The following is a 23,658-nucleotide window of genomic DNA, read 5'->3' on the forward strand; positions in this document are numbered from 1 at the left end:
ACAGAGGAGTGATGACTTTGCAAGGCTATTTTCAGACTGAAAATGGTGTTAAGGAAGAAAAAAAAGCATTAAAAGTCAAAGATGGAATGTTGCCCTTACGCCAATAGGTGCAGCTGGGTTTGCAAGCTGACAGCATTAACTCACTTCAAATTACACTTTTGGTTTTATTTTCAGGGGCTTGTTTCAAAGATGTACTGTTTCGTGTTGTGTCCGGCTTGAGTTAAGGCACTCCTGTCCCTCATTTTGAAATTGCCCATTTCTACTTGAGTCCCATAAGAAAGGCGCCTTCAGTGTTGTTCCCCGCAGTCCGGTTTCCGAGATGTTTTCCATGTCTCCCTGCTGCAACAGACCTGATTGGAAGAATCAGGATCAGGATCCAGCTTCTACAGACCCTGCTGATGATCTGATCATTTGAAATGTGACACTGAGCCCACCTTCTCTTTCCTCCCCAGGGGAATCTCTGAAAGTGAGCTGCCATATAGTCATCTAATGTTTTTGGAATGATCCTTTTTTATTGTGTTCTTATTCATCCATAGTTACTCAGGGAGATTTATTAAATGAGAATAAATGATTGTATAGTGTGTATTTTGTTTACCATAAACATTAGCCACACTTTATATTCTACTCAATACTAGATGTTTTCCATTTGGAGAAGCACAATTAGAGTTAGGTACACCCTGGACTAGTCGCCACTAAATTTTAAACCAAATATACGCAAACATTTCCATGCAGATTCACACATACGGGCAATCTAAAGTCTCCAGTTAACCAAACATGCATGGTTTTGGAATGTGGAAGAAAGTCGGAGCGCACAGGAAGACCTTAGTTAAGGTTCAAAGCTTAGACCACTGAAGCAATTAGGCAGACGTGCTAACCACTACTCCACTATGCTGTCCAAGTGTAAAAGCTGGAAATCAAAATCCATTTTAATTTGGGTCATGGGTGAGCTGGAGGCTCTCCCATCTGACTTTGGGCGAGAGGCAAGGGACACCCTGGACAAGTCGCTTGCCATTCACAGGGTAGGTACATATACACAAACTAGCATTCACAGTCACATTCTAACAAATAAAGACAATTGTGAGTCTTCACTCGAGTTCTCCTACGCATGTTTTTGAATGTGAAAGGAAACACGGGAGAGAACAAGCTTTGGCAACTTCCAGGCATGGGCCAGAACCAAGATTCCAACCCTGCATCTCTCCACTGTGAGACAGACCACTCTTTCCACAACTCATCTACTTTACTGTTTCTTCAATTCAAATTCTTTTCAACAACACAATTTGTTATCAATTTCTTTTCAAACTAAAAGATGATTACATTGAAATACGTGTGCCATAGTGACCAAGTTTATGATGCCCCTCCTTTGACTTCGCTGATTTTTAATGCAGAACCAAAAAATAATAAAACAGCAAGCAGCAACTTGTCTCGCTCACCCCATCATAACCTTTCATAAAATCACGAAGACAGATGGGCAGGGAGAGGGGGTGCACATCCTGGTGTTCTATATATAAATTTCACTCCCAATAGTCGTGGTGTCTATGCTGCAGACTGTCAGGCTCAGCAGTCCGGTTCGATAAGGAGCCTCTCTGTCCCACGATAAAGCTACTGAGAGGAGCACACTCAATGTTGGAACAAAGGAGATCACTAAGGCTGAACTGCACCATCAAGTTGAATAAGAGGATTTAAAAATATAATTGCACAATTCAAGTTTCGTGAAAGCCAGGTTAAGGAGACTGTAAAATTGGCATCAGTGTTTATTGTAACCATACAAGGTCTCCAGTGAGTGAGGGGAGTCAACGTTGATACTGTGACTGCTCATATCAATCCTTGTTTTCATGTCGGCTCGCTGCAAGAGACCGAGCAGGAAGTGTTTGCGGTAATGTGAGACTGCAGATGAGCACCGTGAGAGAAAAACGCCGGCACCTTGTTGTTGTGTTTTCACGGACATTTCAGCTCCCTCCTGAGATTCACATGATGGGCTTTGGATACCAGATTGAGACCATTAAAATCACATCATGACTGCACAGCACGCATGATGACAACCCCCCTTCCACAAAGCCCGCACAATCAATCTCCTTGATTTTCTTCAATATTAAATTAATGTTGCATTCGCCAGACTTTTCATCATGATGTTCATGAGATTAAGAAAACTACTGTCCAAAATATGGTCTTTTTTTATTTTTAACCATTCACAGAGCCACTTAGATCACCTTTAATCAAATGTTTAAAAATACAATTGGGTGCGTTCAACTGCACGCACAGGATAACTGTTAAAGATAATGGACGGATGGTAGACACACACAAAAAACTGACTTGACAGTATTTTCTGCAATCGAAAAATAAAATATAATATATAATAAATAATATTTATTAAACAATTAATCAACCAATTGATTATTAATTTTCCCCATAGTTGAGCATGGACACTAAATCCTGTCTACCCTCAAGTATCGCTGCTCAAACTGCATCACAGAGGTTATGTAGGGGGACGTGCATTGCTTATGTGTGTGTTTGCAAGCATCGCGCTACATATTCTTGACTGTCAAGTGGGAGTCTGACAGAATAACTTGCCTAAAGCATGAGAACAGCGCCACCCCTCCCCACACTCCTGAAAAATCTCACTCAAGCTTACTCACAAAATTGTGTTATACCAGAAATTGCAAACAGAATCCCACAAGCCCTGACACGGGGGCACCGAAATGTCACTGGAAGTCATTTATCAAAAAAATAAAAAATAAACTTCCTTGCAACACATCTATTGCAGTGATGGAATAATGTGTCACTGTTTTTTGATGGCCCTTCATACATCGAGGCTGAGGCAGAAATGATTGATTGATGATGCGGGACATGACAACGTACCACAGATACTGGTGTGAATACCCATTTTCTCTTACTCATTTACAACAGGACATAACCATCGAAAAGCGGAAAGACTAAATCCGTCACACCAGACTGAATGCGCTGACCCGAAATGGGAGAAACGAAGGAAGCGCGCAAAAACAACCCCCCCCCAAAAAATAAAAAACAAAAACAAAGATGTGTGTGTGTGTTTGTGTTTTGGAGAACCCAGGTGACAGCATGTGCTGCCAGCACATCCCGTGCGTCCCAATAAATGGGGAACAATGTGGTCGACAACCAGGTTTATGTAATGCATTTTCCACTCACAGGGTAACTGCACACTCATCTTCCCGGGGGCGAACTCTGCTCAGCTGGAGTGGGCATAAATGCTGAGAAATGGTGGAGCACGCCTTGGAGTGGGGAATGGGTGAGGACAGAGGTCGGGGGTGGGGTTGAAGTTACATAAATACTCCAAGTTTTATCAAGCTTGGTAGGTCTGATCACACCGGGAATCCCAAATTTAAGTGTGAACTAACAGCCATGCGTGCTTTGATTTGTGGGAGTGTTTTTTGTTTTTACATAAACACGTACACACACACACACACACACATACATACACATTATAGAGAAGTGTGCGTGCAGGGGGCTGGCATTTCCAAGGTTATCTGCTGTGTCATCATACTCCACGAGGTTTCACTCCAAGAGTCAACAGCTCACATTTGCTTTCCGTGGCTAACTGCTTCTTATTCCTTTATTTGGATAGCAGTGGAGAAACATCGGTCATCTCGAGCAAGTGAATGTCGAGTGGGTTGGCACCTTTTCATAACATCCAGAGACTGTTTGTAAAACAAAGGCATCTCACATACAGTATTGTATAGTTAAACGTCACATCCCAGAGGGTCACTTTATCATTGTTTGATGAACAAGCAAGCAGTAAGCAAAAGCAAAAAAAAAAAAAAGCAAAGGACTTTCAAAAAAAAGTTCCTGCAAACTTGGTGTAGCAAATACTCTACGTGAAATTCGAACCGGCATTGTTTGATGAAGCGAGAGATTTGTGTGTCTTACTTCCTTAGATTAGACCCTGAATTGTTCATCAGTCAGTCGTAGGGCCCATAAATACAGACAACCATTCACACTCACAATCACACCGAGTGAGAACTGAAGCCACAGTTCTTCTCAACTGCCTGCATAAAAGGCCAATAACCACAACCATACCATTAGTGACTGATTTTCTCAATTTATTGATTTTCTCAACTTATCTTTCAAACTTTGAAATCGAAAACATTTGTGGCAGAGTACAATTCTGTTGTTGTGAGTGACGCCCAAGATAACAAGCTTGATGACACTTCTGCGAAGATTACGTTTACTGTGACCAGCATAGACTCTGATAACTCAAATCCTCAAGCCAAATATATGCGCGAGTATTAACAATAAATTTAACACTGTCGATTGTTAAATGGACATCTGTCTGAACGTCTCGATCAAAAACTAGACTTGACAGGCAAACATATGCTGTGGCTGGTGACTATCACTTGCCGACATGTGATGTGTGTAAACATTTGTTGTGCAGAGCTCCATGTTGGTCGGGGTGCAGATGAGCATGTAATGAACATGACTTGAACTAAGAACCCAAAAACATACTCTTAAGTGAACATGTATCGATAGCTTGCACGTCTTGTAGTGTAGACTAGAGGCTTTGGACAACACATACTGTACTGCATCACTCTTTCTTCCTGAGGGCAGAGCGTACTAGAAGGAGGGCAACCATGCAAAACTAAATAATGCAACGGCCCAGTCTCCACATGATGACCAAGTCATCAGCTGCTTATAGCAAACACTGATACCCTCGCGGGCTGAACCGTCTGACAGTACAGTCACCAGCTGGATGAACTGTCTGCCATTAAGAACTTGCATCCATCCATTTTCTATATACCACTTATACTCATGAGGGTTGTGGGTGAGTTGGAGCCTATCTCGGCTGACTTCGGACAGGAGATGAGGTACAACCGTGACTGATCGCCAAACATTTGCAGAGCACATACAGACAAATGATTCATTTTTACAACTCATGACAACTAAAGCGTTGTCTTTAGGTTCATTGAAGACCTGTTCTGGAATTGACGACATAGTCACAATTTCAACTTTGCCTAAACACTTTACTGACATTCCTGTTTGTGCAATTTACCACTGAGTAAGAGAAAGCCTATTCGCGGTCTGAAATGATCTGAGTATGACTCAAAGTGGTGGAAGATATTTGCTACCTCTCTTGACATGCTGCAAACACCACATAAGAGAAAATGCACCTTGGTCTTCAGAAAAACAAACTCAATGAAGTCATTTTCAAGCATGACAGAATCACCACACACTTCCATTCAAAGATGTCCCTACAACTTCTCCATCTGGTTTTGAATCCGCAGTTGCTTGCAACTTGTGCACGCATGATGTACAGATGACCAAATATTGTGTGTCACAAAGTAAACAACTAACAAGCTTCCTACAGATCCCCTTCGTGTCCCAACCTACCTTCGGTGTGACAACTGGACGACAGGATTGTGCTCGGCGGCCGGAAGATGTACGGAAGGTAACGGGAAAAACATTTCATCTTCTCCTCCTTCTCCGGGGCTTGCCAACGGGTGTGGAGTGTTTGCTCGCAGGCTCCACATGCGCACTGCATCCAAGACAGCCAGCCAGAGAAGAATCAGTGGGATGCTGCCTGCGGGTCGCTCGGTGTGTCCATGACGCGGGGGGCTACGACAGCAACGCCCCCCTCCTTCTTTTCCCCCTTTCAGCGGGAGAGCTGGAACTGCGACCGGACTTCACCCAGTGTTATATGACGTCTTACGCAGGACGAAAATTGCTGTGTAACTATAATAAATAAATAGATAGATAGATAGATAGATAGATAGATAGATAGATAGATAGATAGATAGATAGATAGATAGATAGAATATACGTTTTTTACGTTTGTTATTGTCATTGTTAGTTTTATTGGTGTGACCGCGTATTCAGATGGTACTAAATCAAACTTGATGAATCATACACAATTTATTCCGAGTTTATTATTGTACATTGGTACGTTCTAGCTCTATCTTGTGGTGATATTTCGTGTCTAAACTCAGTACATGCACAACACGACCCAACGTAAAAATAAAGCTGAGACCCTTATAGAAGATAACCATAGGCCCTTGCGTGTTATTTACCAGTAATCTCTACAAGTAAACTCACAAATTCAAGCTAAATGGATTTAATCGGGAAAAATGCTGGATTGTGTTTATGATTAATTCCGCGTCGGATCTCGCGAGATTTGAGTGTGAACTAATGCCAACGGAAGTAGTTCTCCATCCTCTTTTCCGCCGGCCATACAGAAGTACACGGCAGGGTAAGATTTGTAGCGACCGTTTCACTTGCGAATCTCGTCCCATCCATGTTGAAAACACTTCTATTTTACCAAATAAAATGCCGTAGAGCCCTCCAAACATCACAATCGTCACATAAAGACCCATATTGTGGCGAAATTCATGAACGATTACTGCATGACTACGTCTGCTGCTAGCGCCTCCTTGAGCGTCCCTCAATGATCCACATGTTATCAACGCTCACAGACGTGATTAAAACCTCATAGCAAGAAAAATGATTATGCATTCGGACTAAGTGACGCTGTAATTCCGTCGTCTGACTTCCGGGTGGGTCTATTATGCGAAGGAAAGAACCAGTACACCACCTTGACTGCGTTGTCTGTTATGCTAACATGCTAACACACGGAATATGAAGCCAGCTATAATAGCTGCTTTTCGAACCTCTGCAATCTGTCGACAGTATGTTAACCAGAAATCCGGGAGGTGGTACTGTTTTGATCCCTTCAATTATGACATCTGCTCGGATACTGCCCAACGTGACTGCGTGAACCATGTTTGCGACCATTTGAACTCAATGATGACTACTTGTCTGGCTTATACTGTCGAAAAATTGTCAAGTTAGGTTGTGTTTGTCTTTTGTTTAACAGCATCATGAAGCTGAACCCATTTGTAACATCTTCCCGCCGCAAGAACCGCAAGAGGCACTTCAATGCTCCCTCACACATCAGGAGGAAGATCATGTCCTCCCCCTTGTCCAAGGAGCTCCGTCAGAAGTACAACGTCAGGTCCATGCCCATCCGCAAAGATGATGAAGTCCAGGTATAGAAATCAAGCTTGACTATTGTCAAGAAAAATACTTAGTCTTGATTTGCTTTGCCAACGGTTTGCTTTGCCACACTCAGGTTGTCCGTGGACACTACAAAGGCCAACAGATTGGCAAAGTGGTCCAGGTGTACAGGAAGAAGTACGTCATCTACATTGAGCGTGTGCAGAGAGAAAAGGCCAACGGAACCACAGTCCACGTTGGCATTCATCCCAGCAAGGTGACAGCTTTCTCTGTGAAATGTTTGTACTTGTCAAAGTGCATATGAGATGAATGTCAGTGCCTGAATGTTTTCTGTGATGCACCCAACAGTAGTATGGGAAACTGAGAAGTTGGAATTGAGATCTGAAAGAGATAAGGTTTATAAATTGTGGAGCATCTAAATCACTACAGATGTTCCTTGAGGTGTTTATTTGAGTAATTGGCCTCTCATACTTGGAAACATCAGACGGGAGTGCAAGAGCATCGTCTCCGATATGGCCTAGCATTCATGTAACAGGACAAATGTAAAATTGCTTGACGGCAGCAGTGTATACCACAGTATGAACTTAACTGTCAAAATTGGAGTGCAAGTACTTATGAATGATTGTAGAAACTAATTTAAAATACATATATTTTACTGTACGCAACTCAAAGTTAAAATTCTACATTTTACCGTGCAGAAGGGCTGCCACAAATAATTGGTAGCCAACTAAGCACCAGTAGTAGTGATGATGAGTGGACAAATTTGATCATGTGTAAATTGTGGCAAGTCGCACAAGCAAGCAGTTTTTGTTATATACCCATCAGTTGCTTAAAACTTGAATTTATTACAGTCCGTGCATCCATCCATTATCCAAACCGCTTTTCCTCGCGAGGGTCACAGGCATGCTAGTACATTCAATTTTGCTCAAACTTTGCAGCTTCTACCATTCCTTTGGACATGTTTATAAATGATGGAGCAACTTAAGTTACAGGCGAGATTTTGGCCTTAACATTTTTTGCTGTAAATGTTTTGTGCAATTCAATATGGAACCAAAAAGCATACACTATTCAGAGTTGCACTAATACTATGACACCATCTAGAGCAGGGGTGTCAAACTCATTTCACATGGTGGGCCACATACGGCCTCGGTAGATGTCAAGTGGGCCGGACCATTAAAATGAAACCATACTTTGCTATAAATAACCAAAACAATATGTCTTTCCTTTGTTTTGGTACAAAGAAGCACAAGAACATTAGGAAAATGTTGAAATTTAATGAACATATCTTTTACAAAACATTTCACGAAGCACCTTACATTTCCTTTGACAAATGTGCAATTTACTTTTATCATTCACATATATGCATTGCAACTGATCCCACTGATTGTACAAACTTTAACAAGTAATTGGTATTGAAAAATACAGTAATGCACTTTAAGATTAAACGAGATTTATGAAGAAAAGGATTTTTAAGCCATTTACACATGCATAAAAAATCTAAATGTAATCCTGCCTACACCTTTCAAACTAAGGAGAGTGCTATTAAATGTGTAAATGTGAGAGTGCTATTGATAGCGTCTGCTGTCATTGGTCTGTTTCAGTGACGGACTGAGGCTGCTGTTGTCTTCTTCTCTGATCAAAACAGTATCTCTTAGCGGATACTCAATGACTTGCACCTTATTAAAAATATTAATTCTGTGTCTTTTATGCATTTTTTTCACTTTTAAATTATCCTGCGGGCCTGATTGAACCTCCTTGCGGGCCGGTTCCGGCCCGCGGGCCGTATGTTTGACACCACTGATCTAGAGATACAAAAAGGAATACATGTAACCATATTTCACTCTTCTATTAGCACCAAGCCATTTTTTTAAATGTAGAACGTAGTGAAATCAGATAAAAATTAGGATGCACTGTGCCGACGGAAACACAAATAAGCCCTTGTATTGGTTTTTAATTTTGTTTTGCTTAACTAGGAAGCATAATTTGATCTACACAACCAAAAAATGGGCGGAGGTCAACTTTGAAGACTCAGAGTTTCTGTTTTTAGTTTAGATTGTAACGAACTACGTAGATTATGTGTTTATGTTGCCGTCAAGATAGATAGACAAATAGATATAAATGAGAGGCTATGTTTCATGATGACTTTGCTGTTAATTACTCCTTGCCCACCTTTCTTGATGATAATACTTCTGAAAGCTTTTGCTTGTTTGTAGCCAGGGAGTTGAGGTTAAGTGACCTAGAGAAGGGGCTCTGCACTATGAGAAGACAGACAATGGTAGCAATCCAGCTGTTGCTCGCTGGTGTGGTGGTAGGTCCGGTGCAGTGCAAGAAAGTTGAATGAATCTCTGATGTGGACGCACACATTACAATTCAACAATACAACAACACCATTTTCCTTGCAGGAGGAATTTTGTTCAAACTGGTACACTTTTAGTGAAACTAATGAAGTCCAGATGACTTGGTGATTTTGTGCGTCTCTGTGGATGTCACTGTGTGTCTCTGTGGATGTCACTGTGTGGGTTTTTTTTTCTCAATTGCAGGTAATGTTTTCAATGAACACATTAAGGACACCAATGTTTAAGCTGCATTAACAATTACATTTCTTAGAGATGAGTCATTTTCCTGCCGAACAATTTGTTGCACGCTGTCTGTTGTGATTTGTGTAAATTTTCTCACTGAGCAAGCAATTTATCAACGCTGCCTAGTTGATCCTGTTTGAGGTCACCGGAAAGCTGCAGCTCTCTGCAGCTAATTTAGCAGGAGAGGAGCACAGGCACCGATCATCATTTAGTCAGACATTGCCCGCCTTGTCTTTGTCATTGGGTTGAATCTATTTTCAACCTTTTGCCAGTGTCAAGCAAATCAGATCACATTTTCAGCCCTTGGCCAGCGGTTTGCCAGCATTTTAACACAAGGGGCTGTCGTAATCAGTTGAATGGCCCTCATCTAATCGGATTTCTTTGCCTCATAGGTGGTCATCACCAGGCTAAAGTTGGACAAGGACCGCAAAAAGATCCTGGAGCGCAAGGCCAAATCTCGCGCTGATGGAAAGGAGAAGGGCAAATACAAGGAGGAGACCATCGAGAAGATGCAGGAGTAAACATCTTTTGCTATCAATAAATTGTATAAAATGGTGTGTCCATCTCCTGTTTTCTTTGATGGATATGATTTGAAGGAGAAATGTCAATTGTTGCAATGGACCCTGTCCATATTCTCACAAGATTGAGGTTTTACAGCTCATGTTGTACTTGCCAAGCAGGGGAACTTCTGACTTTGACTTTAAAGGTATTTATCAAGCTGCTTTTCTACTTTGGGGAGGGGGTATGCATTTCTAGTATGAGATGGCTCTCATGTCCAATACAGAGGTGGGCATTAAAGTTACTCGACATATAGCCTTTTGGGGTCACAAATGTGTTTGCTTTTACGTCAGCCAATATACCGGATACATGTATTTGCACTGCAACCGTTTCAACGTTACTATTATAGAATGCTTCACATGAATACTTAGTCAGCTAAATACACTGGCCAAGTTCAACTTGAACTGCGAAACACTTTTACGTCAGCCAATATACCGGATACATGTATTTCCACTGCAACCGTTTCAACGTTACTATTATAGAATGCTTCACATGAATACTTAGTCAGCTAAATACACTGGCCAAGTTCAACTTGAACTGCGAAACATGAAGGTACTGGTTTCCTGCTGTACAGAAGCAATTCAGGGTTCCTGGCACTCCGTCAATTTCTTGAGTCCAACCAAAAAACAAATGAAATGTCTTTCAAAACCTAATGCAATATCCAGTACAATCCATCTTTATTTATACAGCAATAATGCACAGAACACAACATAAAAATATTGACAATAATACAATCCGAATTGTTGAATTATATGGCTAAATACTCTCAAATCTCAATTGTAGCAATGTTTAACATGTTTAAATACAGAATGATTTGTGATAACATTGGTCTATCATGAGGATGGACACATCACAACAGTGGTGTGGCTTTAGTCGACACGATCAAGACTAGATGTACGCCATTGGAGCGTTCGTCTCAAATTCTATAGAAAATACATGCATCTTATATTGAAATTGCCTTTCGATGCAGAGAGACTGACTGGTGGCACATTTCCCCCTCCGTGTGGTCATATCAGTTGTTGCGGAACAGAAACGGGTGCAATCTCACTTAACGCGGGATTTTAAACTCGGACAAATTAGAAAATTTAAATCTGGACCATGCATTTAATAGAATTCGATTTGAAACCAAGAATCTGCGAGTGAGCGTATTTGGAAACTTTACAAAGCTAAAAAAATGCATTGGCCACACAGGTGTCTTGAGTTAGACATGCGCACTGGCACTTCCTCCTTTCGCTCGTGATATGGTCACGTGACGCGGTGACTCGTTTCAAGTTGTCATAAGTTTTGTGTCTGTATATTCTCCTTTCTAAACTTACTGCTGCCATGGCAGAATTAAATTTTGTCATCGCCATGTCCACGATGACCTTATTTTGGGGCATAGTGGGAGGAGTGGTACCCTGGTTTATCCCCAAAGGACCGAACAGAGGGTGAGTGTGTTCGCGTCACTTCACTAGCTCATTGCTAACTTCAAATTGAAGTAACGTTTAGTATTGTGTGTAGGATCACAATTGAAAACGTGCAGTATTTAGTCTTGTACTCTGTATATGCTATTTAGTGGTGGATAAGCTTCCAATAGCTTTTAGTAAGAGTCGGTGTTCGGCACTGGAGACTAAAGGTTTCTCTTGCGTCTCATTTAAACCCCTCAATTTTTATTTATTTTGTTTTTTACGAATAGGTCAGCATTCCATTTTCTTAGGTTGTGCCCTCTTACTTGTTGGTAGAATAAAAACAACCCCTCTATGTAAAGACGATGCAACTTCCCATATGTATGTCTAGGATATTACCGGTAATTGAAGAATATAAATAACCTCTCCATGGAAAGACGATGCAACTTCCCATAAGTATGTCCATGATATTAATACCTTGAGCTGTTTGTTTGATGTCCTTAAATATTGTCTTTTCCCCACAGAGTGATAATCACAATGCTGGTGTTAACTTCTGTTTGCTGCTACTTGTTGTAAGTATTATTCGGCCTGTTTTGGAATTTAAGCATGGCGAACACTTTCCGTAATTACTCAGACTTTTTTTACTTTGTACAATTATATACAGTACCTCGTGTCTTTAACTATTTCGCAAATATACTTCACAACAAACTACTTTGCTCAAGACTGGGAAAAAGTGTCCACATAAGGGTAGATATTTCATGTTAGTTGTGGAATTGCGTGTGTTAGATGCAAATGGTGTTTTTGGGGTGTGAATGCAAGCTGGAGACCATGTAGAAAACCTCATAAAAGTATGGGAAGAATATGGAAACTCTACACTATTCAAACTTGGAGACTCAGTAGTGGGAGGCAGACAATGTAAACCGTGCTGCCCTCATATAAGAAAGGTTTGTGTTGCTAAATTATTTACCATCAGTGTGGTTTGTGCTCTTGTTACATAATCACCTGGACACAGGAGAGCAACACACAGGCCAGGGGTTGAGTTGTGAATGTCCACCATTGACGAACACTGGTCTTCATGTGTGTTCTTTTCTTCAGCTGGTTGATAGCCATTCTGGCCCAGCTGAACCCACTGTTTGGGCCGTCTCTGTCCACTGATGCCATCTGGTACCTGCACTACCACTGGTCTTAAATACTCAGGTAAAACACTTTTGGAATGTCAAGGCCAACATATTGTGCATGGTGTAGTAGTTGTACCGCTTAGTTCTTCAAATGACGTGCACTTTTTGCTCTGAATTCCTCTCAACACAGACAGCACTGCAACGTCTGGGACCTCTTTCTCCCCACTTCATGCTGTTGTCCACAGTTCTGAAATGCCTTCAAATCTCATCCCTTTGGTTTTACAGACTGATGCTCAAACCCGTGCCTTGTATAGTCTCCAAAGGGCCTTTCTTAAAATTGATCCCCACTGAGTGTGCTTTAATGTAAAAATAAGCCTTAATGATGTTTGGTTTCTGTATGCTATTGTTTAGAGCTGATGTTAATATGAATAAACTTGCCATGATGTTATTTGTTGTGCCTCATATTCTGTCCTTTATACAGATCCAATTACCATTATTGTTTTGTCTAGATTGGCTGTCTTCAGAATACCATTCAATCAACTTCTTTTTTCTTTTGGTGCTAATTTTGATGTTATTTCGCTGGCCAGTTAGACTACTTTGATTATTATAATACAGTAATTACAAATCCTAAATGTCATATGTTCACGTTTTAGAGAGAGAAATAGATAATATATTGTAGATAATACAGCTTAATGCTTTATTTTCTTACGTTACACTTGTTTTTACTCGACTAACATGAACCGAAAAAGATCAATTAATTTACATTACATTCGGGGTTACGTTGGTGGTCTTACGAGACGAAAGGCGATAGTAACATTGTCCTTCTTGCTTGCCGTAACTAAGTCACGTGACATTGTCAACATGGCGTCTTACGACGTCCACGTCCGAATATGCGAGCAAGAAATATTAAAATATGACCTGGAAGTCAAGGCTCTCATTCAGGTGCGAATTTTGAGTTAGCGTTATTAAATGGGGGCGTGTCAGAATATGGTTGGTCTCTGATCTTTTCATTTCAGGGAAATGTTTTTGTGAAGTAATATTGTGCGACTGTATGATGACGAGTTAACTACGTGGGGTTAGCATATATAATGTGGACAACTACCTATTATTTCAACTGTAAAGAGCTTCAGTTGCGTGAAACAGCTCATCTAAATCGACAGCGACAACGAAATATTCCAGAACGATTAAAACGTTCCCTATAAATTGTACCAGTAATTTTATGATCCTTTTTCATTTTCATCTTCCTAACGGCGTATATCCTCACTAGGGTAGCGGGGGGTGCTGGAGCCTATCCCAGCTGTCTTCGGGCGCTAGGCGGGGGACACCCTGAACTAGTTGCCAGCCAATCGCAGGGCACACAGAGACGAACAACCATTCGCGCTCACAGTCACAGACAATTTGGAGTGTTCAATTTGCCTGCCATGCATGTTTTTGGAATGTGGGAGGAGACCGGAGTACCCGGAGAAAACCCACGCAGGCCTGGAGAGAACATGCAAACTCCACACAGGGAGGCCGGAGCTGGAATTGAACCCGGTACCTCTGCACTGTGAAGTCTACGTGCTAACCACTGGACTACCGGGCCACCCTCTTATGATCCTGTTATGATAAAATAGTTGGTTGACCCAGCTTGATAACATTCAAAGAGGAATGAATGGGATGTGTGATAATCGGCAGTTCTGAGGCCGTTCGAATTTTGACACCGGCTTTACTGTGTGAGGTTTGCATGTTCTCCCCCCATACAACTTGTGTGGGTTTAAAATCTACGCGAACGCTAAATTCTCCATAAGTGGTCGTGTGAGTGTGAACGGTTGTTTGATAGGATGTGCCGACTCATCTGTGCAGGTTGCCCTTGACACATTGCCTCGATTGCGGCCTTATAACTCATCCCCTCATAAACTGCTGAGAGAAGATTTACTTTAAGTTTTTACTTATAAGCATTTGAGCGAATATGGGGCTGAGAGAGGGCAGGGCAGCATGAGCTGCGCAACGGGGTCAGAAGCGCCATAAAAAGGCATGCAAATCAGGGATTTGCAACCCCGAACAATTTAACTCCCATACGCACATGTTTACTGTCATTAAAACTTTTTTTTTCCACTGTGTTCTATCTGGCTGTTATTTTTTCACATGCTGTTGCAGGAATGAAAATGGAATGATGGATGCCTGGGATCGATCTATCCCTTATTGTTATTTGATAATGAACCTCTGTTCATTATGTCCTCTGTTCTATTATGGCATGAGGCTGTATTCTTTTGCTGATAACAAAATGCCAGGTGTCATGTTCTACCAGGATATTAACGAGTGCAGAGGTCCTCAAAGCAAGTTGACAGAACTCAACGCCGACGTGAAGAAGAGTTTTCACAATCTACGATTGCGCATACAAGTGAGAAGTTCACAAAACACAGACTATTTGCATGTTCCATGTCATTATGTTTCATTGTCTCCGTGGCAGGATTTAGAGCAGATGGCGATGGAGCAGGACAAAGAGTCCGACAAGCTGGCCTTGATCAGTCAGGTAGAAGGACACAGGAAACAGATGCTGAGGTAAGTTTTTCGTCCAACTGAAATATCTATCCTGGCTATTATTGAATTACTACACACTACTGCCACATTGCAAAAATATGAATGGTAAGTTAAATGAAGGCACTAAATTGTCCAAGCGTGCGTGTGAGCGGGAATGCTTGTTATTCTATGTGTGCCCTGCCGGCGACCAGTCCAGGGTGCACCGTGTTTCTTGGATAGGCTTCAGCTCACATGCATCCCTAATGGGAACAATCCATCCATCCATTTTGTAATCCGCTTATCCTCACAAGTGTCGCAGGGGGTGCTGGAGCCTATCCCAGCTGTCTTTGGGCGGTAGGCGGGGGACACCCTGAACCGGTTGCCAGCCAATCGCAGGGCATAGAAAGACGAACAACCATTCTGGCTCACACTCACACCTATGGTCAATTTAGAGTGTTCAATCAGCCTGCCATGCATGTTTTTGGAATGTGGGAGGAAACCGGAGTACCCGGAAAAAAACCACGCAGGCACGGGAAGAACATGCAAACTCCACACATGAAGGCCGGAGCAGGGATCGAAACAATGTACCTCTGCACTGTGAGGCCGATGTGCTAAACCAGTCGACCATTGTGCCGCCCTGTTATTATTATTATTAATGTTTTATTATTATGGAAAAGAGTATACACATAGGGGCAATCACTACAGAGAATTAAAGAATGTAATTTTTATGACTTTTCTGCCCCAGTGCAAACTTTCCAATGGCCATGTCCTGAAAGGACTTTGGTATGTGTGTTTTTATTTGTTATTTTGGCAGCAATCAGACTACCTGGAGGAAGTCCAACCTGGCAAGCAAATTGTCAATCGACAATATGGAGAAGCAGGCGCTGCTTAATGGAGCTGATAGTGGAGCAAGACAGAGGTGAGGGGACAGCGTGTCGCTTTCAGCAAACGCATCGGAGTCGGGTTTCAGCTGGAGCACATTGAAACTCGTCCAGCGGCACCACAATCCAGTCCACCGATTGAGCTCCAGTTTCTTGCTCGTCAACTCCAAATTTGTGTCACAGCAATTAATGGACTTCAAATGGGTCTTTTTATACTGCACAGACAGTGTTTGAAGTATTATTTCAACAGTCTTATCTGTCCTATTGGTGTAGAAATAAGTTCGACACTCCGTCACGAGAGAAAATAACAGTAAAACAAAATGACTGACCTTTGAGGACATGCGATGTAGGTTTTGTGTACATGCATGTGAAGAAGGCATAGCAACGTTTTTTTTTTTTTTTAGTCATTCACTGTCATATAAATGGAAAAAAGTTTACAGTTGTATATTGGCTTCTTACTGTTCGAGTGAATCTCTTCGCATTAAAATGGTGCCGTCTACATTCCGTTGTTCGTTTGTTTATCTAAATAGTGGAGGGCCCTCGGTTTGTGAGGGTTCTGTTTTTATTTCTTTGTTTTGCACTTATGGATTCGAAGTGGGGGTTTTTTTCCAACAAATACTGCATTTACGGTCATTATGATGTTTACTGCATTGGCGTACGTTCAAATCATGGTTTCATGGACACAATTTCCTTTTCTTATCGTATTATTCAGGAAGACCACCAAAGAAGGTCTGGCCCAGACATCCACAGACATTACAAAAAATCTGATGAGCATCAGTCGAATGATGGCCCAACAGGTTAATCAGAGCGAGGAGACGATCACGACACTAGGTTGGACCGAGTTTATTTGGTAGTTTTTTTTTTTCTGGTGAATGATGTGATTAAGTATCGAATTCCTGGACTTTGAGCCAGTTGGTTTTACGTTGTATTCAAATATTCGCCTCTGCCGTTTCCAGCTACTTCATCCAGGACCATCCAAGAGACCAACGATGAATTTAAAACCATGACTGGGACCATTCAACTGGGGAGGAAACTCATCACCAAGTACAACCGCAGGGAGCTGACTGATAAACTGCTCATCTTCCTCGCGCTGGCCCTCTTCCTCGCCACAGTGCTCTACATACTCAAGAAAAGACTCTTTCCTTTCTTTTGAGGTGTACGCGCCATGAAGGCATTCGAGTACTACTCCCCAAGTGAGCACAAACTATATCTAACATGCAACCTCGCCGCAGCGAAAAAGGGGTGAACTTATTGCCTAATGTGCGTCTTAAGCTTCTGTATGTACAATCTGTTCTCTCAAATCGCGCCAACATAAACCACTGGTGGTACAAAATCCACAACTGTACTCGAAAGCTAACGAAGGATTCATAAAGTATGGGAAATGAAAACAAGATTAACCCTAACGATATCGATTTGTTTGAAAAATGAATCATTCAAAAAGTAACACCGCTTTCCGAGCCATGATGTTCATGCGACAGCGATGATCCTTCAGTTTCTCTCTTTCATGGGTCTTGTTGAAATTCCAAACACAATCTTCCTCCTGTTGCACTGCATGGCTCACATTGCACCTGTTACTCCTGCAAATTGAAAAAGCGCACATATCTTGGTCTCCGTGAGCGTACGTGAATGGCCGAGACAGAGCAGCACACATCCCTGTCTTTCTTCAGATAAGACCCGGAAAAGCAAACTCTGTCCTGACCGTTTTTCCCCTCTCCAATGTGGCTCGAGGGTGATGGTGGAAGATATTTTTGGTGTGTGGGGATTTGTTATCTTGACGTTGCCTTTTCACCACCTCGTAGGAGAGCGTATCCAGGGGAGCTGCGTGACCTCGTCGCAACAGTCTCACATTGTCGTCATTTGAAATTTACTCATATTTATTTGCGAGATAGTCACTCTGTATATGGACGGTCGAGATGTGTCATGGAGTTATTGAATGTGGGAAGATACACAAAGGAGGCGACTAAGTGTCATTCAGTGATGTAAAGTGGAAGCAGTTGGTTTCCCCGCGTCTTCCAACATGTTCCTATAAAGGTTCACTTTGACAGAGCATCTGGTTGTCTGAACTGTTTTTCTTACAAGATAGTGCTGAGAGTGAGAAAGAAACGCCGAACCAATATAGAAAAGGGCAACTTATTGGCATTTCCGGAATGAGCAAAGACAAATAGTTTTTCCAAGAATTACATTACTGTAACTTTTCTTTAATTGTGCTCTTTTTTTAAATACATCTCAGTGAGGTTTTAACTTTTATTGCACTCCCACTCCATAATGTGTTTTTGTATAAAAGCTGTTACATTTTCATATGATCCTAATTTAAATCTTACCCATCACCATCCAAATCATACAATACCTATTTTACATCTTTAGTAGTGCTGTCCAGAAAGAACTTGAATCACGTTTTAGGGTTTGTTTGTTTTGTTTTGTTTTGTTTTGTTTTTTAGTTTTTGGGTTAAGAGAGTAAAAGTCTGTCCTTCATGAAAGTACGACTCAAGGGCATGTGGTGTACAGCCATGCATCCCTGCACCGGCTGCAGCCATTCAACAAGTTGAGTGAGTGTACACGTGGCTGACAGCAGGCTGTAAAATATGTAAACTACTAACAACCTTTTAACCTTATTTAAGCACATTGAATGAAGCCTCATAATAGCCACTTGAACGGTTTAACTCGACACAAGCCATGTGTATGAGGGCTGAGCGTGAACACTTTCTTCTTAGTCCAATGGATGGATCATTTTGTCTTGATATACAAGTGATTTTTTTTCAAGAGTAATTTTATAATCCGCCTAGCAGAAAAAAAATATTGCAATACCTTGAATGGGATATTACACCCATCATAGCATTGAGACCAACGTACGACATTAAAACCAGCTGGGAGGTGTTTCTAATATTTCAGTTGCCTCATTTTACTTCATGTGCGAGTCAATTGCTGTTTGTAAGATAAAGTATAGTTCAACACCTCTACGCAATAATAAGCAGTACGTTGCTTGTCGGTTCACTGATTTCTTCCTTTGAATATTTTTACACAGCACGATCGAAAAACGTGTCAAAAAGTATCACATGTGTGTATTGTATTTTATTAATTTATCATTAAGGTTTGCTCTCATGCCACAACAACCCATGACAATATCTTGTGTCACAAACAGGCATCGTTAAATATCCAAACAAATGAAAGAAAACGTTTCGACCCACGACTAATAATACTACTGCATGCCTTTGGTAGGTATAAGCCAATTACCAAGTCCTAATGCCGTGTAGCGAGGTTCCGCTGTTGGACGTGGGGAAGGTGGGTTGCACGTTGTTGAGCTCCCCGTGCACGCCGAAGTTCACGTAATTGCCGTTGCTGGACGATCCCGTTTGCATGGCGGCTGCCGGATAACTGCACGCATAGTTTGTGCCGCAGGCGCCGTTGGCATAGCCGCTAAACTGCGGGTAGTTGTTGTAGGCGAAGTGGTTGACGTGAGCAACACAGTAGGGCGGGTTGCACGGACTCGCCTCGGCCGCTACGCAAGGTTTGCCGTCCCGCACCAGCACCGGGACCGACACCCTCCTGGGGGGCGGCGGGAGGGACACCATTTCCAGGCTCTGATCCTGCCTCTGCCGCTTGCACTTGTACCTTCGGTTCTGGAACCAGATCTTCACCTGCGTCGGGGTGAGCTTGAGGACCCCCGCCAGGTGGTCTCTCTCCGGGGCGGACAGGTACCTCTGCTGCTTGAAGCGGCGCTCCAGCTCGTACACCTGCGCCTGGGAGAAGAGGATCCGCGGCTTACGGCGTCTGCGGCCCTTCGCTCGGTTCGGATCGTCGGGTTTCGTGCCCTCTGCGGCTTCGGCGGGAGGACTCAACTCCTCTAATTAGAAAAGAACACACACAAAAAGAAGCCCGTTCGTTGATAGTAATAAGAAGAATGATCATGACAAAATAAGCGGATGAAAGTTTGGGATGGATGGATGGATCGATAAGGATTGCACATAACCTGTACGTTTGTGGATTACCATCCATTGTTTGCATAGATGAAAAAAAATATCAAACAAATATATGGGAAAATATCGGCCAAAAAAGTATTGGATGACAAAAAATAGAAAATAATTTTAAATATAATTTGTCTGTTTTGTAACGTTTTTCACCAGCAATTGTTGCGATTTTCGGCTTGTCCTACAAAATGTATGAAATGAAAAGTGTTCATGTTTATTATTATCATTATTATTATTATTAACAATAATGATAATAATAATTTTTGTTGTTGTTAACATTACCATTATGATCCAAATGTGGAAGAAAAACAAGAGACCATGCATTGCAGGTTTAAATATTGCGCCAAAAGTAGAGAAATGTTTGGAGCCAATGCTGCTTGTTGTGCTTATGTCATTGTCGTTTACAAAAAAAAAAAGAAAAAAAACCCTTGTCTTAACACCAGAATTTTTTTTTTCATTTCAAAGATTTGTTGGCATCAAATGCTAATTTTGTAGAGGTCTCTTTTTTCCCCACAGAACTGCATGTTGTAGCAAATTTGTTGAACAAGTTCAGGGGGTTCAGGTTACTTTATTGGTCTAAGGGTCCCACTAAACATTATATTCAGAGGATTGTCGCTACACCGTGTACTTTTACTTTTTATAACGTTGTCTTGACTTTCATAGTATTCAATTGCACTTTTTGTGAAAAGTCACCTACATTTGACCTCTTGCATTATTCACGTCCTAGTAGCCAAGAATCTTGAAAAAAAGCATCATGTTTTATATTAAGCTGCGCTTTGTTTTACAGTATTTGTGCAACACATCCTTGTTTGTTTGTTTGTTTTTTGTTTGCTTTTTTGTTTGTTTTCAATCACGAACTCACCTTTTGCATGTTTGTCACCGAACAGGCCTGACGCTCCCTCCTTCACTCCGTCCATCTGCGTCAATGGTTTTCCGTAAACGGCCGTAGTGAATTTGGGGTCCTGATGGTGGAGATCCTCGTCAAACAGCGGGACCCCCGTGGACATGTCCCGCAGAGGCTCGTGCTTGAGACGGCCCAGCAAACAGCAGGAGGAGGTTGGGGTGGCGGTGGTGGTGGGCGCGCTGCAGCAATCCATGCGAGAAGAAAGCTCCAAAGAAGACATGAGTTCATGGCTGTGCTCCAGGTTTAATATATCCTTGACAGAGAATGGAGTGGACGTGCTGGTGGGGCTCGGAAACATCGCCAGCAACTATTAAACTGTCATGCGGAAGCAACGCAAAGACGACAAGTGTCCTTATTCGTCCCGGCAATGTTTACCCGATTCAAGTATTGCTTTGGTATACCACACACACAGGTCCTCGGTGAAATCTTCAGTCATTTTGAACGACAAAGGCAGACACCTTTTTTTTCTTGGCCTCTCTCACTTGCTCGCTCGCTCGCTCGCTTTCGTGCGTAATGACGCAGGAAGAGTGTGGGAGTGGGCAAGGGGGGGGGGGGGGCATGGGAAACCTTTTCAGCGTGGTCCCTGTGGTGTAATTCAAACTGACACGATTGAGTTCTGACACATGTTGGGCCCTGTGTTGTCATCCACTGCAAACCAAGTGAAACGCTTTCCAATAAACTGCGCCACTCAACAGATCATTTATGAGGTAGGCCGATACACATGCACACGTTGGGTTGAAATAAATAGTCTGCCTTCACAAAAAAAAAAAAAAAAACAGTGATAATGACACCGATATTCACTCACCAATGCGTTTATTGTTGTCGTTGTTAATTTCTGAATTTATGACGGAGGACTGCGCTTTTAACTGTTTGTAATGCCCCCCCCCCCCCCCCCCTGCCGTAGCTGAGAAGACAGAAAGACGTAACCAAATATTAGAAATCCCCACAAGAGGGACCTGGAATGAATTAATCGTTTCCCCATGACTCTCATTTGTTGCACTTGCACGATTATAAGACCTGTCGAAAATTTTGGTTTCAGTGACTTTCATTCATTTCATTGATTGTACTGGATCATTAATTTAGGGGTATTTCTAATAGTTTGGTTAAACAAGAATCTTAAAATGAGCGTCTTTTATTGTTGCACGAAAAATGATTTTTGGAGTGGACAATTAGCATCAGTAAGAGCAAACGAATTCTTTATTCATTGATCGCTTCGTATTCTGCTGCATAATCATTAGAGGGGGTTTACGCAGTCAAAACAAACTAAAATCTGCGACAATGTCCTCACGGGGCCCAATAAGGCAACACGCTTCTGCCGTATTTGCTGTTTTTTAAATTTGGTTGTTTTACGCCCATGGCCGAGAAATACAATTTTTTTACTGTGATTATCACTTAATGCGTGAACTCAAGTGATTGACACATTACGTCGCGTTCCGGCCTCCGAATGATGTGGCTCCATCTAAATGCACAACCATATTATCAACACACCCCGCTTTACCCAAATAAAACAGCCAGATCGAACATAGTGGAAAATATGCCGGAAAATTTGAGAGAATATTTTAATGACAGTTTTATTTGTGAATATTCAGCGTGAATTGTGACCCGACGGAAGTACTGAATGTTTTGAGTAAACCGTTACGGGACTGATTGATGAAAAGGACACATTCGGTGGATTTTGTTTTAAACAAGTTTTAATTTTCGTCACATAAGCATTTTAGTGACCAGATTATTCGCCGTTTTGCACATTTCACTTTCTAATGACTTAATTTACAAATACTGTAGACCTCCAGTACATCAACAATAATATATAATTTAACTGAATTTAATGACAGCATTTTAATGATCATTTTATATTTATTAGTTTTAGCCCATGCTTGTAAAACATATGAAGCGTTCTATCCTGCCTTTAAAGCGCTCATTTTTGCCAAGGTGACCAAATGTGTCATTTTGCTCTATGGGTCTAAATGGAATCGGAAGTAATGAATACACTATGTGCTTTAAAACAAATTATTGGCAGAGAATGTAAAATATTTGCAACGACAGTGGCAGTGGGTTGCGTTTTTCTTGCGTTAATGAGACAAATAAGGTTTAATGTGCCTGCACACTTTGGGTGTCATCTCGTCGCTCATCGTGGACGAGGAAATGGGGCAGCCAAGAGGTCAAGAAATCGAGCAGACAAAAGGTTTGAACACGGAACCTGAAACCAGGAGCTACACACTTCGCCGTCTGCCTCCGAGAGATGCTGGAGCCACTGTCGGTCTTATCTGGACGTGATAACAGACGACAACAAACCTGGGGACACACACACACGCACCCCCCCCCCCCCCCCCACACACACACACAAAACCACCTTCACCCACCCACGCTGCCGGCCCAGTTATCCCACCGAAGTGTTATACGTGACACCCACAACCTCAGCCATCCAATCAGCCTTCAATTCATTTGCCTTTGGCTTGTTTTACATTTGGGGTAGAACAAAATGGTCATGATGATCGGTGTCCTTGAATATAGATAATTAGTTAAATATCGAGCCCCCCCCCCCATCGAAAAAACCCAGATCAAAAATCAATGAGAAAATAATTAATGTAGCAATGGGAACTATCACAATATATAACATTAAGATACAGATGTTATGAATTTTCCCCCTGGTTATGATTAAAAGATTATTTGCTCGTTTTTTGAATTAAAAGCTATGACTGTACATATCTTTTACAAACTGCTTTTTATAAACAGTATTTTTGCACATCGAGCGCACACACACACACACACACACACACACACACACACACAC

The 23,658-nt window shown here is 41.9% G+C and overlaps 5 protein-coding genes across 7 annotated transcripts in view; 3 read left to right on the top strand and 2 right to left on the bottom strand.

The window, feature by feature from the left end:
- The window catches only part of ppp2r2ba (protein phosphatase 2, regulatory subunit B, beta a), a 41,447-nt gene extending 35,923 nt beyond the window's left edge, over window positions 1-5,524 (bottom strand). Inside the window, exon 1 of the mRNA XM_086100223.1 lies at window positions 5,359-5,524. Coding sequence (XP_085956349.1) covers window positions 5,359-5,509 — 151 coding nt within the window. The 5' untranslated portion in view covers window positions 5,510-5,524. The remainder of the gene's footprint in view (window positions 1-5,358) is intronic.
- Window positions 5,525-6,048: 524 nt separating this feature from the next.
- Window positions 6,049-10,114, top strand: rpl26 (ribosomal protein L26). Its single transcript, XM_086100245.1, has 4 exons — window positions 6,049-6,214; window positions 6,839-7,010; window positions 7,094-7,234; window positions 9,950-10,114. The coding sequence occupies exons 2-4, from the start codon at window positions 6,843-6,845 to the stop codon at window positions 10,076-10,078; spliced, it is 438 nt and encodes a 145-aa protein (XP_085956371.1). The 5' UTR covers window positions 6,049-6,214; window positions 6,839-6,842; the 3' UTR covers window positions 10,079-10,114.
- A 1,225-nt stretch (window positions 10,115-11,339) lies between these two features.
- atp6v0e1 (ATPase H+ transporting V0 subunit e1) lies at window positions 11,340-13,066 on the top strand. Its single transcript, XM_086105989.1, has 4 exons — window positions 11,340-11,542; window positions 12,025-12,072; window positions 12,596-12,697; window positions 12,809-13,066. The coding sequence occupies exons 1-3, from the start codon at window positions 11,439-11,441 to the stop codon at window positions 12,687-12,689; spliced, it is 246 nt and encodes an 81-aa protein (XP_085962115.1). The 5' UTR covers window positions 11,340-11,438; the 3' UTR covers window positions 12,690-12,697; window positions 12,809-13,066.
- A 396-nt stretch (window positions 13,067-13,462) lies between these two features.
- On the top strand, window positions 13,463-18,045 carry bnip1a (BCL2 interacting protein 1a). 2 transcript variants are annotated; one of them, XM_086100257.1, is made up of 6 exons: window positions 13,463-13,560; window positions 14,906-14,998; window positions 15,068-15,159; window positions 15,932-16,036; window positions 16,711-16,829; window positions 16,955-18,045. In XM_086100257.1, the coding sequence occupies exons 1-6, from the start codon at window positions 13,480-13,482 to the stop codon at window positions 17,149-17,151; spliced, it is 687 nt and encodes a 228-aa protein (XP_085956383.1). In that variant the 5' UTR covers window positions 13,463-13,479; the 3' UTR covers window positions 17,152-18,045. The 2 variants fall into 2 exon arrangements, with proteins under 2 accessions (XP_085956383.1, XP_085956392.1); XM_086100266.1 differs by lacking the exon at window positions 14,906-14,998 and having other exon boundaries at window positions 13,472-13,560.
- A 1,114-nt stretch (window positions 18,046-19,159) lies between these two features.
- nkx2-5 (NK2 homeobox 5) lies at window positions 19,160-21,239 on the bottom strand. Of its 2 annotated transcripts, none has more exons than XM_086105990.1 (2): window positions 20,826-21,239; window positions 19,160-19,839 (listed from the first exon to the last, which is right to left on the bottom strand). In XM_086105990.1, exons 1-2 carry the CDS (start codon window positions 21,163-21,165, stop codon window positions 19,226-19,228), a joined length of 954 nt encoding a protein of 317 aa, XP_085962116.1. In that variant the 5' UTR covers window positions 21,166-21,239; the 3' UTR covers window positions 19,160-19,225. The 2 variants fall into 2 exon arrangements, with proteins under 2 accessions (XP_085962116.1, XP_085962117.1); XM_086105991.1 differs by having other exon boundaries at window positions 19,160-19,837; window positions 20,818-21,239.
- Window positions 21,240-23,658: the final 2,419 nt, after the last annotated feature.

Source organism: Hippocampus guttulatus, chromosome 2 (genome assembly GCF_054856545.1).
Source record: "Hippocampus guttulatus isolate MCC_2025c chromosome 2, RoL_Hgut_1.0, whole genome shotgun sequence".
NCBI classification, from domain to species: Eukaryota; Metazoa; Chordata; class Actinopteri; order Syngnathiformes; family Syngnathidae; genus Hippocampus; species Hippocampus guttulatus.